The sequence below is a fragment of the Cavia porcellus genome, unplaced genomic scaffold, assembly GCF_034190915.1.
Source record: "Cavia porcellus strain 051 isolate PalLab524CR breed Dunkin Hartley unplaced genomic scaffold, mCavPor4.1 scaffold_1, whole genome shotgun sequence".
In the NCBI taxonomy this organism is placed as follows: domain Eukaryota; kingdom Metazoa; phylum Chordata; class Mammalia; order Rodentia; family Caviidae; genus Cavia; species Cavia porcellus.
This window is the reverse complement of record NW_026947484.1, coordinates 198,244,560-198,260,179: the sequence shown is the minus strand read 5'-3', so window position 1 is coordinate 198,260,179 and position 15,620 is coordinate 198,244,560. Positions and strand designations below refer to the sequence as shown.

General features: G+C 50.2%; 1 protein-coding gene across 13 annotated transcripts in view; it reads left to right on the top strand.

Moving 5' to 3' along the window:
- Dennd1a (DENN domain containing 1A) overlaps positions 1-15,620 on the top strand; it is a 489,363-nt gene that overhangs the window by 452,119 nt on the left and 21,624 nt on the right. For 8 of the 13 annotated variants that reach the window (XM_063227177.1, XM_063227157.1, XM_063227192.1 and 5 more), the window contains one exon: positions 12,512-12,568. The exons of the other annotated variants lie outside the window; for them this stretch is intronic. In XM_063227177.1, the coding sequence (XP_063083247.1) occupies positions 12,512-12,568 (57 nt within the window). The remainder of the gene's footprint in view (positions 1-12,511; positions 12,569-15,620) is intronic. 13 annotated transcript variants of the gene reach the window in all.

Genomic DNA, 15,620 nt, shown 5'->3' with positions numbered 1-15,620 from the left:
TACCCTGGGGGTGGCTAGGAGTCAAAGGGGTTATATTTGGGGAATGACAGCTAAGGACATTTATTCTGGTACTAAGGGGGAGAATGAAAGCAGGTAAGGCAGAGAGACCACTAATATGCCATTAGCACTTCAGGCAATTACTGGGGGAGCCTGACTGAAGAACAGTGCATAGGGACTGAAGATGAGAGGAAAACAGGACCAAAAGACAGGGCTGAGCAGGCAGTTACAGGATGGCACAAGGATGGACACTGCCTGCCTTTCTCTAGCAGCCAGCACATGAGGTTTGGGGTGTAGCCATGATAAGGGGAGGGAGGTCCTCCAGCTGTTAAGAGTTCATGGACACCCGCTTTGCAGCCCAGAGAACAGGCTTTGCTGAGGGGCAAAGTGGCCTGCTTGGGATAAATAGGATTCAGCACCCTCCTCCCCGTTGTTCTGTAGTTTCCCCAGGTTTCACCCAGCTTCCTGTGCTTTACACTCTCTGGATCCCATAAGCTCTGGCTTCTCCATAGCTGACCTCATCCATCCCCAGCCCCCATCCTAAGGTGTGAACTATTGTGGCTTCTACTCCCCAGATGGCCAGCTTTTCACCGCCCCAAGTCATTTCAGCCAAGGATAATGTGTAGTTATGCTAAACCAACTTTATAGTCAGCCCCTTAAATGCAGGCCTGTGCCCGTGATGGGTGGAAAACATCCAGTTATTTAGCCAGCAGCCCACAAGAACCATGCACAGGTGGCTTGTTAGGCCTTTTATGCCAAGGATCCCATAAATAAATAGCAGTGTGTGTCTTGGTGCATCGGGGCTGGAGTATGGAAATAGAGGCACTGTATAAATAATACATATTTATAAAATAAATATATCAATATATTAGAGCATGTAGCCATAACCAAATCACCTAGTTTAACAATCCCAGAAAGCACCAAGGGCCTGTCAAGTGACTGGCTTCCATCTATCAATGTGCAACAGCATTAAAAATGACCACCAAAGGGAAGGAGGGCCTCCTGCACACTGACCTTGAGGCCTTTAGTTGAGGCAAGTGGTGAGATTGTAGGTCGGCACCTGACACACAGCTTTCTTGCCAAGGTGTGACACCTATTATGGCCGTGTGTTCCTGTAGACATCTTAAGGTCTACCGCCAAGCAGAAGGCTGATTAGCACCAAGTTGCAGGATGTAATGGGTTTGCACCTATAGGAAGACAGTTGGCTGCAGGGAACGAGTTTTCTAATTATGCAGATATACACTGGCTTGCAAAGCAGCCTGGTGAGTTGACTTTCTTAAGCGACTCTTCCCAGAGCTGTGTAACTTCCTGATATTCACCCTGAAGGCAGGGCTGGGTTTTCGGAAAATCTGATTCCCATCTCAGCCACCCCTCTCTGAGCTCTGAACCCCACTGGGCATCAGGCTCGGACATCTGGAGTTCTGAAGAAGCAGCTGACAGGATGGCCGCTGGACTGGGTGCCCCTCCCCTCAGTTGTAATGGCACAATGCTGGATTTCAGTATTTTAAATGAAAAATATATGCAGTTAGCTGTGCGCTGACAATGTCCTTGAGGATTTGACAGTGAGATTTTCCAGCAGTTGGTCTTCGTTAGGATCCTGGCGGTGTTTAATAAGGCATTCGAACTGCTGGCACCTTGGGTTCCTGTTTGTTCTCCAAGGGCTCAGGGGCTGCTGCGGTAAGCACATCGACCAGAGCTGATCATTACAAGGGCGTACGCCACCATGAATAAAAATGTCACACGTTTTCCCATCTCACAGCGGTACAAAATGTCAGTCCTGTCAAACACACATTGCAGGGAGCTGTGTGCAGTCCGTACAAATTGGAGAGCTGCATATTCCCCCAGCCTTCTGATATTCTTCATTTGAAGCTGAAGAAAAACAGTTGTTAACCTATTAGCTAGGATTTTAAACTCTGCTGAGGCGCTGGATGGTAGACTTTGACACAGATAGAAATGTATTCCAGGGTCCAGGAATTTTAAACCAGGTTCTCCATCCATTTGTTCCATGAGAAGAAAAAATAACCACCCCTCTGTCTAGCAAACCTGCCTTTCTTTAACAGACACACTGGGGAAATTTTGGGATATTTCACATCTAAGCTTCCTATCACCTCCACGTTTGTATTCCCCTCAAAAACTCTCTTGCTTTTGGGGATGGCCCTAGGGCTCAGCCTGTTAGATACCTCTGGGTTGAGTTTTCCTGATCACAAACAAGCCAGAAACGTTGCCAGTCTTGTGGACAAATGCTGCCAGTCTTGTATCCCAAATGATGGTGACAGTGACTGGTTGGCCTGGCATTACTTGTATGCATGATAAAGACCTGCCTAAGAATTTGATGCTGGTTTTTCTCTCTTGAGCAGGCATGTACTTTGCACTTGTTGCATGCCTGGCCTTGTACCAGGAGCCAGGGTGCCCATGTGAACCAGGAAGACTGTCCTTCTCAGGGGAGGGAAAAGGAAGGAGCACCCCACTCTGTGGAGCAGGAAGAGAGGGTAAAGTTCTCAGGGAAGGGATTGCAGCCTTGAGGGATGAACAAGAATCTGTCAGGTGGGAAACTGAGGAAGTAGCTTACAGGACCAGTGTCAGCCATAAGAAACGGAGGCATGTAAGGCGCAGAGCAGGTGCTTTGTAGGCAAGAGAAAGGAGTCTCCTTGTAATGGAGTAGGAGATGGGGCTCACAGGGGCAAGGTATGGGTTTTGAGTAGCCTTCTGTATGCAGGAATGTGACCAGGTCCCCTCGACTGAGGGTAGCAAGGAAAGCAATCAGAATTGCCTGGCCTGAGAGGTGACTACACTCCCTTTCCAGAGGATCAGAACATTCTTCTCTGTACTACTGCAAAATCAGGAGAAGGCTTTTAGTTTCATTTGCTAGGAGCAGACTGTTTGGGGTGGACATCATTTCAGAGAGATGATAAATTAGTCTTGGTTTTGCTGAGCTGGCCCTGACCCTTACTGTACTGAGCAATTCCTCACATGGGCCTGGTGGAAGGCAGGCAACTGCAGAGCCAGACCTTCCATGTGCTCAGAACAGACTTAGCAGGACGGAAAGCTCACAGGATATTAGAGGGAAAGGCACACCCTCAGGCAAGAGGAAATGTTTGTGCCTTTGCCCGCTGCTGTGTGCCAGATCTCATGGGAGGATAGGGACTCATGGACCCCGGAGAGCTCAGATTGGGGCTCTGCCACCTGTTACCTGTGAGGCTTGACCTAGGCAGTCACTGAGCCACAGCTTCAGCTTCCATATCTGTCAAATGAGAGTTTCCCTCCATGGGGAATTGAGATCTTTGAGATCTCGGGGCCTTACATGTAGAGCTTGTAGCACAGGGCTTGATACATAGCAAATGCCAAGAAACGGTAGCCTTGTAGGAGTCAGAGAGGGATCAGCTCTTCCAAGAGCTAAAAGCTATCCTTTAACCTCTGTAAGAGTCCCCAGCCCTGAGAATGTCACCCCGGTACCCTTGATGGCATCCCAGATGGCCATCCCAGTATAGATGGCAGCAATGTGCCCGTCTCCTGCTTCTGTCTGGGGAAAGAATGGTGCGTGTCAGCAGAGCTCCCTGCCCCAGCCCAGCCACTGGGAGCATCTGGTACCCGACCTCCAGCCGCCAATGGGATGCCACCTATTCAGACTATGCACCTGCACTGCCTAAACACAAAGGGCTCCCCTCCCGCTACCCCACTGTTGACCAGCCTCCCTCCCCCATCACTGTCCCCCAAGCGGCCAGGGTCACCCGGCCGCCACGCAGCCTTCCCTCCCAGCTGCCTGGCTGCTTTTGTTCAGCATGTGAACTTCCCCGTCAGCCAAGCTCCTTGCACGGGAAGTAATCAGGGATCTTGACAAGGCTTCAAACCACAAATGCCACTACAAATTAACCAGCACCACTACAAAATACTACTCCTGTCAACATCAGGGAAGAATGCACTGCTCTTCAGGACCAGTCTGAGACGGCTTTCAGCTCAGCACTCACACACAGGCTCAAAGAGGATGCCAGGCCCAGCTGGAGAAAACAGTTTTACAAGGCGCCTTGTGGAGGGCGGGTAAGCGAGCCCTCGTCCTGAGCATCCCTTCTCCGGGGGCCACTCCCCAGGGCCTGGGGCAGGTGCTCTGCTTTTCTTCTAAGGCCACCTTCAATCCCGAACACCCCTTAGCCCCCTTGTAAGTGGCCTCTGAGGACAGCAAGCTATGGGACACATGACTCTGACAACCAGAGACCAAACCAGCACCACTGGCGATCTCACCATATAGTGTGATTGTGGGTGAGAGCTTCAGCTTCCGTCTGAGGAGCCTCTGTCTCACAGTCATGGGCCCCAACCGAGCTGTGCTGAACTCTACCTCTTCCGTGCAGCATATGGACTCTGCTCATTGTCCCCTTGCTTTCCTTCAAGAGGCCTCTCCTTGTGGCCCTGGGTAAGTGGACACTCACCAGGTAGGCAGTTTGTCCTCTGGAGCATTATATAGGAGCATCCCAACAGATGATAGTTTGTTATATCTGCAGATGCTTCAAGGCCAAGAGTCCAAGAGATTGCCCTGCTGAGCAGCTCCGGCCCAGAGCATGCACCATGTGACACTGGGGCCTGGCCTGTGCCAGCTGCCCTTGCTCGAACTCTGAAGCAGAGGCAGATATTTGATCCTCCCCAACATGCAAGATCAATTTGGTCGAGGCTAGAGGAAGAGGACTGGAAATAATGACAAGAGTTGGGGGACAAGAGAGAGCCATGCTTGAGAGAACTGGTTGGGCATTTCAAAGGAAACACTCCACGAAAATATCACTTCAATACACTCTCTTTTGGAGGCATATCAAAAGAAGCCCTCTTTTATTTCCATACCTTGCATAATAGCAGATTTCCAGTCCCAAAGAGTAGAGGAGCCTTGCTCCCAGCCCAGAGGCCCTTTGTAAAGCTGCAGAAAGCTTTGTCTTCCCCTCCCAACTGGGTCCCTTTTGCACACAGGTCAGAGCATTGATGTGGCTACTAGCCAGGAAAATTAACCAGGTGAACTCTTCCCTCGTTAAACAGCAGCAGAGTGTAATTGTGAATTTTCCCTCTCGTGCTTTCTATCCTTGCAGCAAATTCCCAAAGCAGACCAAGAAATCCAGGTCCCGTCCCACTTCCCATCAGGGACCCTAGCGCCTCCTCCTTGTGGCCCAGGTGGGGTCTGATAGGGGAAGGAGAAATAAATCAGGTTCCAATTTACACACAAAGGACCAAGTTCCACTTTGGGACTAGCGATGGAGGCCAGCTGTCTCTCATGCAGCAGCCCACCAGCCATAAGCCACCAGAACAACCTCTGCTCCCCAAGCCACCCCAGGTATGCATGCATAACCATCAGCCTTTGGTGCAGCTAGTTTGACCCTGTGAACTCTGATGTCTGTTCTCTCTAGCCTCCTTGCACATACTCCTAGTTGGGGACTATGCCCATGATTGACATGTTGCCTTCTGCGTGACCCTCCTTTCCCAGCAGTGAAATGGGGAGGCTGATTCCGACTGCATGGGGATGTTGAAGGGATTGTCCTACGGCATGTCCTCCATGGGGTAGAGTAAATCCACGTGTCCATTCCTAAATCATTGCTGATCCTCTGCTCCATCCACAGACATCAGAGGGCCCCCACCCCACTCCTGCTGGTAATTAACTTGAGATGAGCTGGTCAGCTGTCTTCCAAAGCCTGTGGTATCATCCAGTGACTCCGTGGCCCTGGGCAGTTCTCTCCACCCACTCATCCCTGCTGAGGATTCCATGAGCTAGCAAATGTGCCGGGTGGGCCCACAGTGCAGACAGATGGCTCTCTGGGCTCTAGGGATGTCCCTTCCCCTCCCTTGTACACTGTGTTCTCTGTCCCCAGTCTGCAGCTGGCAGTTGAGCCTTTCCTGCCCAGTGTGGGGTGCCCGCTCATCCACACCACTGAGGTAATTAGGTTGATGCTCCACCACGACTTCCCCTCCTGACCTTTTGGAAACAATGTGTTTTGCTGCATCAACAAATTAACTGCAAATCAGACGCTGTCCTCATAAATGTGGGTTTCATATCCAATGAACATATTCACCTGGCTTGCGCAGCTGACAGATATAAATGCTGAGGGCCATGGAGATCCTAGCAAAGGCCAAAGAGTTCCTCTCCTCTCTGGGACCTCCATGTCAATCACGCTTTCGGGCTTCTCTTGTGTTCGCGTCTCCATCAGTCATGTGGCCGGAACTGGGAGTCAATGACATGGAAGCCTGACCAGGCCTCGAGGCTGAGAGGAGCGGCTGCCAGCCCATCCATCCTCCCCAGTATTTTACACACCAGGGACTCTGACGTCTCTCTCATTGTGTGTCTGAGTAGGTCTTCCCTTTGAGCTGGGAAAAGACCATATTGCTTAGCCTGACATTTAAGACTCCCCCTACCAGTCCCGCCCAGATCTCTCAACTTCCCCATCCTCATCTTCAGCCTTGCTCTACTCTTGCTGGAGCACTGTGGTTCCCCTGGGCCCTGCTTCTACCTGAACCCCTGCCGCCCCCGCCCAGTAGAAGGGCCCTTCCTATGTGCGTGTGTAGACCATGGCATCCTCGGGTCCCTCCTGTACCACAGCCCATCCACCTGAGTCCCGTTCACTCGTGCACCTCAGCACCTGCTGCAGAGAAAGCACCACTGTCTTTCGAATGAACCGGTGAATCGTGTGCCTCTTTTAGACAGAGATGTTCAAATAAGAAAGAAAGGAAAGGGGCTGAGGATACAGCTCAGTGCGTTTGCCTAGTATGCAAGAGGCCCTAGGTTCCATTTCTTCCTCCTGCCCCCTGAAAAAGGAGGAAGAAATCATCAATCACTCTTTTGCCAGTTTTCCCTCTATTGCAGGGATGCCTAATAACAGAGGCAAAGATTAGGAAAAAATATAACAGAAACAATTTTAGATGACTGTGAAAATTTCAGCTGACAAAGATAGTATGGTGGGCTAGGTACCTGCTTGTTATAACTGTGTGACCTCAAAATTGTCCCTAGCCTCTCTGGGCCTCCTGTTTCCTGTGTCTATATTGAACATAATCTGTCTCTAACTTGCCTGTCCAGGGAATGTGAAGCTCAAAAGATAGAAGCAAAAATGCCTTCAAAGGGAAAACAGAAGAGATTATTATTACTAAAACTCAGCATGCCTTCAGCCAAACCTGGCTGGTGGTGCACGTCCTTGGAAACCAAGGCCCTCAGGTCCACAGGATTTCCCTGGAAACACCTGTGAATGTGATAGGGAGATACAGGACTGGATGGCACCCTTCACCCTTGAAGTCCCAGCCTGAGCCTACTCTGGGAACACTATGGCTTAGAGTTAATTTCTGCTTCCAGATTTAGGAACACTTAGGTTAAATTCCTCACCTAAGTGGCAAAGCCAATACTGTACTTGATTAGGAAAGGACAGAGCCATGTGGGGTATGGTGGCACATGCCTGTAATTCCTGCACTTGGGAGGCTGTGACAGGAGAATTGTTGTGAGTTTGAGGCCTGCCTGGGCTATATAGTGAATTCAAGGTCAACCTGCACTACATAGCAAGACCCTGTCTCAAATAAATAAAATAGAAAAGGACAGTGCCCAAGAAGACATGAATCCAAAGTGTATTTCTTGTTTTCGCTCACAAATACTCTTTACTTGAAGAAAGACATTTTGCCGTGTTGTAGGTCACGTCTCGCCAGACTGTACATTAAGGAGAGGATCTGCATCTTATTCTTACCTGAATTCCTAGAGCAGGGCTTTTGGCCCCAAGTAATTGTTCCATCAGTGCCAGGGAGGAGTCCTTCCGCTCCATCGACAAGCCCTGCTGGCTCTTCAGCCCCCACTTCACACTGTTGTAGCCCCCACACTCACTCAACCCTGGGTGCAGCTTCCCAGACGCTGGGGCTGCTTTCTGGAACAGGCTGAATTGATCTGAATTCATCACTTCATCCTTCCCTGGCTTCTGTCTTCACTCATCTTCCCACCCAGATGTTCTAATTCTCCCCAGAGGACTCGGCTCTCCCCATGTCTCTTTCTGTCCCCAGCTGGCATCTACCCCAGTGGTAACTTGGTATTTGTCATTAATCAAGTCCACAAGGTATGACAAGTACCAGCAAATTGTTTTGGCTGGAAAGGATAACGAGTCATGAGGCAAGTGACGCAAGTTCTAGTTTGTGCATTGAGTACCAAACAACCAGACAAATGAGGGTCAGGGCAGACTTTCCACATCAGGATGCGTGGCTATCAAACCCCACTAGTTTCGGAACAATGCAAGTACTAAAGTATGAGTGTATTTGGGAAACTGCAGCCCCCCTCGCCACTCCCTTCCCCATGGAGCAGAGGCTTTGTCCTGGCTTTGTCCTGGCCCTGTCCACCATTCGGGGCTCAGTGAGGAGCTCATGATTGTGTTCACAACCGAAGACACCTAGGCCTGGAGTTTATCAGAGTCTCCCAGCAACAAGGCCTGTATGGTGGAACCAGGAGGACTTCCCACAAATAGAGCATTCTGGCACCCAAAGCCTAAGACTGCTCTCTGCATGTGATCACCATCCAGTCCCCTGGTAATCCTCAAGGTGACAGTGCTGGTCCCCAAGGCCCACACACTGCATTGCAGGGCACCTGATAATTAGCGCAGACATTCCCTTCTTTCTCCCCTCAGTCCCGGGGGGTCTTTAATGCACACCCCCTGGGAGTTCACCTTTCTCCTCCTAGTGGCCGTGCTGAGGTTCCCTGTCCTGTGTTCAGCATCAGAATGTGCTCAGGATTAATGAGCATGACTCCCTCTTCCTGCCATTTTCTCTAGTGACTGTATCCCTCAGTGCCGATGACCTGAGGGGAAAACTCTCCAGATGTCAGACACAAGCAGTGTGGTTTCCTATTCTTAGTTGCTTTTGTTGGATTTTGTTTTTATCTATCTGTTTGCACCAGGACATCTGTACCACATTACCCTCCTGGGCATCTTTAAATCCCCCAGCGTTCTCTGCCAGCTCCTAGCTGGGCATGGCCAGGAGACTGTCTTCTTGCACCATTTATAAGTGTGATTGCAAAAGCACAAAAAACAAACAAACAAAAAAAAAAATAGCACTTCCCTAAGATAAGCTTTGGAAAGTAAGCTACCTAAAGAATCCAGAGAACTAACATTGATTGAGTTTCTACATGTGCCAGGAAATTTCAGCCAAAAATCATTTACTGAGCACCTGTGAGGAACCAAATACCGGGCTGACAATGACAGCCTGTGTCTGTGTCTGGGGGGGTAGTCAAAGATGAGATTGCAAAGGTGAGAGGCGTATGCTGGAGGGCTTTTGACACTGTGGGCTGCGTTTTCAGAGGATGTTGGTGGGTGTTTTATAGGAAAAGTAAGTCTGTACAAATAAGTTTGGGACACAAGCCCTCTTCAGAATAATTCATAGTTTGTTTTTATTTTAATTGCAAAACTCAGAAGCCCTTACCATGCTAACCAGGCACTGTGACTCTCCAAAAGGAGCCAGACAGCAAGCAGTATTTCCCAGACCTGCTGGCTGGGGAACCCTGTTTCTCCCTTCATTCAATGCATCTCCCAGGGCAGTGTTTCTCGGCCTTCCACTAAGATGATTTAAGCTGGCAAGTGGCATGATCAGGCATGTGTATTTTTAAGTCCACTCTAAAAACAAGTGTAGAAGATGGATTGGGAGGTTGAGAGGCTGGAGAGGGGAACCTGCTAATGGTGATAGTTGCTAATGTCCAGTGGCAGCACTGTACACCATCTCCCTGAATCTTCTAACAGCACTCTCGGGTAGAGGGTGCTGTTACCCTCCCTGCATGGAGGAGGCCAGTGAGGCTCGAATGGGCCAATCGTAGGCCCAGTAAGCCCGAGAGCAAGTGATGCAGCTGGTGTTCTGTTGGACACTGTCTGACCCCCAAGGCCTCCTCCTGATCACTCTACCCTGCTGCCATCAAGCAGGGATGGAAGTAGCCCAAGCCAGAGGTGACAAGCAGTGAGGACAGTAAAACTGGAGAAGATGGTCGCAAGAAGTAGAGTGGCCAAGCATGAGAGAAGCAGGGGCAGTTGGGTGGATGGGAGAGCAAATACCTGGCCTGAAGGCAGCCACCTGTGTACTGTGGAGAGATGGACCCCTTCTCCCTGTCCTCCTCTTCCTCCTGATGAGCAGCGTGACTTAGGCTTCATTTCCTTTTGTTCTGCCCCCTTCCTGTAAGCCACAGTGGGGAAGAAACAAAGCAGCCATGCCCATCTCTCTCGGTGACATCCAGCCCCCACATAATTGCCAATGAAAAAGGGTCACCAGGCCCGGGACAGCCCTCAATCCCAGCTGATTGTATAGTATCTGGGAAGCCACAGTGCATTTCCATCCTCCTTAGACTACTCTCCTCCACCTAAGCTCCCAAAAGCCTGCTTATTACCAGCCTTAGTCCCACTGAGGCCATGTAGGAGCTGAGCAGCCTCAGGTGCTAGCCCTGGGCCCAGCCTACAGATGTGCAGAACCTTACAGGGAGCTGCAGTTGGGGAATGGCTCTTGGTGTACTACAGGAGAATGCAGTCCTCCACCAAGTCCCTCTGCTGACTTTCTATTTGGGCCGTTCTCAGAAACTCTATGCTGGACACCAGGAATCTAGGGACACCTCCAACATGGCCCCTGTCCTCTAAGAGCTGGGTTCAGAAAAGCCAGGTGTGGTGGCACATGGTTATAATCCCATCTCTCTGGGAGGCTGAAGCAGGAGAATCAGAAGCTTGACACAACCCTGGGCAACTTAGCAAGAACCTTACATCAAAATAAAAACTAAAAAGACAAAAGGACTGCAGATATAGCTCAGGGTGAACACCCCAGGTTTAATTCCTAGTGTGACCAAAAAACAACACAAAACAAAAAGACTTCCAAGCAGATCAAGGCAGATTTGAGATCCAGAGTGTCCCATTTCAGGGGCTGGGGATATAGCTCAGTGGCACAAGCTCCTGTCTGGCAAGTGCAAGCTCATAAATTCAATCCCCAGAACTAAGGAAAATAAATAAATAAAACCTATCTGACAAAAGGTGTGTCATTCCCACCAAGTAAGACTAGCTGAAAAAAGTGACAACTGCTACACATTCAAGGCACATGTAGGATTCTAAACATTCTAATAAAGGCGTTGAAAAAGCAGAGAGCCGGGCGTGGTGGCTCACGCCTATAATCCCAGCACTCAGGAGACTGAGGTGGGAGGATTCTTGCGAGTTCGACACCAGCCTGGGCTACAAAGTGAGCTCAAGGTCAGCCTGAACTGCATAGTGAAACCTTGTCTCAAAAAAAAAAACACAGAGAAAAGAAACAGATGAGGTTGATTTTAATGATATATTTAACCCAAATATCCAGAATGCTATCATTTCAACATGTAATCAGTTTTTCAAAATTACTGAGATGTTTTATATTCTTTTCTTTTCAATCTCTAAAATCTGGGGTTTTTTTTATGCTTACAACACATCTTAATTTGTTTGCCACATGTGGCCACTGTGTCCGCCAGTGCAGGTCTGAAGACTGACAAATGGTGACATAGCTCTATGAACTGAATGACTGGAAGGACAGGGACCAAGTGGAAGGTTTGCTGGGGGACCACAGTCTCAGACTGTGTGAGTTTACTGACCCTCCTCTGCCCACCCCGCTCCCGCCGTGGTCAGGGCCTCTAGGTGTGCTGTTGAAAGGACACAGTGTGGCTTCTGAGATGAAAGGCTGAGGGTAGGCTGAGAAGTCTGTACTCTGTTGCTTTTGATTCAGATCCTGATTTCAAAGCCAAGCATTTTGTATAAATTGTATTTGTTCATCAGACGTTTACTGAGCAAGTTTTTTTTTTTTTTTTTTTTTTTTTTTCTGTTCCTCCAAGTCCCATACACCCTTCTGCAGCCAAGGGATGGATCCCTCAAGGAAATGGGTATTTCAAAGATAGTGTGTGGGGCTGGGGGATACTTCACAGTGAATCTCAAGCAGCAGAAAGACTGGGGTAGTGGGAGTCCTGGAGACAGCCCCTGATCTGAGCAGGGTCTTGAAGGACAAGTGAATTTACCCTGCCAACTGGGACAGGGGAGAACGTGCTCCCTGAGGAGTAAGCAGGCGATGGGGCGCCAGAGCGCAGGCCATTGAAGGTGTGCTGAGGGAGGGCTCGGGTGAGGGCTGGGGCAGGTCTCCATGGAGCAAAGTAGGGTCCAGGTCTTGGAGCACTTGACATGCTGGCCCAGGACCTTGAATTATCACCCCAGCACAGGAGGAGCAGAAGAGTTTTGAAACTGAGTGTGACCTGGTTGCACTGCAATTGGGAGATCCCTTGGCCTCCGAGGAAGATGATGGAGTCCCCTAGCAGGGGGCCCTGTCGGGAAATGATTGTAGTAATCCAGACTAGGGACAAAAGCAGAACCAAGCAACTGGCAGAGGGGACAGCCTTGGAAGCTGACCAAGGCAGGAGAGGACTGGGAGGGGTCAAGGATGGCACCGTGGCAGGGCCTGAGATGACACCTGAGGTAGACGCCTTCTCCCATGCTGTGTATGGAAATGCATGGCACCATCTTGGCAGGTACTGATGTTTTAAGTTTCCACTTTAATGCAGCCACAAAGACTCCATCCCACTCGACCGCCGCCTCCCAAGATACAGCGTGCAAGGCCCGTGAGTAGCTGGTGGTGTGCCCTTCCGCCTAACACTGCCTGAGCTGTTCTCCCCAACTGACTAAACCTCGGGCGTGTGGACTCTCCTGCCTGGCAAGAGGAAACCGGGAATTGGGTTCTCAGCTTCCCGCGCTGTGTGGCATGAACCTGAACTTGCATTTTTCTGGGCTTCTGTCTCCTTTTCTAAATCAATCCCATGATGCTCAGAGGGTCAGAGGCACAGTAGCTGGGTGTGTGTATCATCTAGCACCCCACAGGCAAGCCCAGTTTCTAGCCAGGGAGCTTTAAAGCCTTGCTCCAAATGCCTCTTCCTCACAAGGGAAGCTACAGGCTGGCAGCAGGGGTCTCACCCCTACCAGATCTTGGTTTGGAAAGGCACTGGTGTGTTCCCTCCTGAGGGCAGAGGCTATGCCCAGAGAATGTGGAGCCCACCCAAATGGAGACAGGTAGTGTAGCCCTTCCAGGCCTCCCACGGAGAGCCAGCTTCCCAGGAAAGTGTGGCATTAGGAGCAAAATAGCAGGGCAAGGTGTGATAAATACACCAACACTTGGGAACAGGAAAGGAGGGGAAGAGAGGCCCATTGTGTGTCTTAAAGAGAAACACCGTGGAAAAATGCAGGGCGTGGGTCTGGCATCAGGCATTGGTAAGGCTGTTTTCCCTTGTATGCTCAGACTTTGGCCAAGCTGAAGCATAACAACTTTAGCAGGTGCCTTAAAGTGAAATACTTGCCAGGACCATTTGATGGGGGCTGTTTAACTAGGAAAGTGTCCCAATCTGTGGTCCCAAACATTCACACTCCATGGCTGAGCACAGGGGTCAGCTGTAATCAGAACACCCCACAAGCTAACATCCCAGCCCTTCCCACCCACAGCAGTGTGCACAGTCAGTCCATCTCATGAAGGCACCAGGTCAAACTGTATGACTGTCTTAAATCCTTGGTGGGCATACATGGCATCAGCTGGATGTTGGATGCTGGGACAGGCTGTTTCCTCCCCTTACCCACCATGCATAGGAGTGAGAGGGCTAGGCTAGAGTTGGAGGATTTAGCTGGCTTCACCTGTAACAGCCATGAGTCAGCCAGCATCTGGGACAATTGATCCATCCTGTGGCCCTGTAAAAGCATGATTAACCCAAACCCCGATCAGCACACCTGTGAAGAGGCTGGACTGTTCCTGCTCACTGTCTTTGGAAAGAAGCAAGCAGCAAGAAGGCCTACTTTGGGAAGCAGGAAGCTCCTTCTGGGTTGAACCTTGCAGGATTTAGTGAGTGTTTCCATATAGTCGTTAACAGCATGGATTCGGGGAATCAAGAGCTACTCTCAGAAGCTGAGGCTGTGTGACTTTGGGCAAAGTCTGAAACTGTGTGAGCTTCATTTCTGCTTCTATCCTAGACCCTCATTCAAAGGGGTTTTCTGTGAGAATGAACAGGAGAAACATTTGAAGAGTACCCAGCCTAGCACCTGGCACACAAGCACACATTCTCCTCAACAGGTTCTTAGATTTTACAACTTGTGAGGAATGGCCCGGTTTATTAAGAACCATCATTTCTTGGGATTTTGTGGTCAGCAAATCCCTCTTAGCTTCCTCACCTCAGTTGAGATCCATAGTGGCCCTGTAAAGTACATGTTGTCACCACCCATGTTACAGACAGGTAACAGCAGGTGCTTCTTAATCCAAGTCCTTCTCCAGGGATCACAAGGTTCTAGAACCTGTGATGTTTCAGCATCCCAAGCTCCCTGGACCCTCCATCACCATGGAAACAGAGACAGATGAAGCATAAAGTACTGGGACAGAAGCTTCAGTTGAGAAAATGGCAGCAGCTAGTTGGACTTCCTGTGGCATGGGCAGTGCAGTGCTGGGTCTTGGCAGGGATACAGAGGTGGAGAGGACTAACACGTGCTGGGCTCCTTCTAATGTGGCCAGGACGGTGCCGGGCACCCAAATAGTTATTGTCCCACTCACCCTTGTTACAGCTTGTAAGAACAAATGCCCTTTCCCCTTTCTGTAGCCAAGACCACAGAGATGATAAGAAGCCAGACTGGTCTTGTTCCCTACCAAACCGCCTCCCCTTGACTCCCTTTAAAGGGTAGCTCTCAGAATCCTTAGAAGTGTGGGTTCCAGCACAGGCAGGCCACCAGCATGATTCAGGGTACAGTTACCTGCCTTGGAAAAACCCACACATTGGAGAGACACCCATGGGGGACTCTGCAGTCTCACCAGCATGAAGACTTGGGTGGACCAGGGGATGCCCAGCTGCCTCCACCAGCACATGAGGACTGGGAGAGAGGAGGTTGCCACAAGAGAAGCCTGATGAGTAGCTGCCTCTGCCTTTGACCTGGCGCAAGAACAAGCCCAGCACTCAGGGTTGGGAAACAGATGCCCTGGAGGTCTGCTCCCCTGGGCTGAAATACAGAGAGGCCTGATTAATTGAATCACAGCTTGACTAGTTTCTAGCTGTGTGGCCTTAGGCAAGATCTTTACCTGCTCTGAGCCTTAGTTTCATTGTTTGCAAAATGAACACAGCAGTATCCACCAGGTGAGGACAATAAGGTCACATGTGAAAAGCGCCCAGCATGAAACGGATATGTACACCTGCCAAGCAGAACTGCTGCAAGACAGTTTGGAAGCCACAAGAAGATGTGTGCTTTCTGGGCCCCATGGTCCCCAGGCTGCAGGACTGTCCACTCTGCGTGCATTTATGCAAGCACTCTCAGTGGACACTACTACTTTCTAGGTAGGAACCAGAGAAACCTGGGGATGGGGCTCCTCAGGGTCTCAAAGACTGTCTGACATGCCCCAGCCAGGCTTTGCCGGGTCTCCTAGCTGCTAAATTCCAGTACAGCCACTGGCCGAGGGAGGTGGGCCCCAGGCCCGGCCCCTGCTCCTTTCTGGAAGGAGCTTTGTAGCCTGACACCTGTGGCTGGAGTTCAGCTGTGACCACAAGGTTTGGGGGTTTTTATTAAAAGAAAAATAGAAGAAATTGGTGCTGGGGTCTCACAACCAAGGACAGTGGTCTGGACCTGCTGAGGAGAGGCAGGTGTGGTCGGCCCATA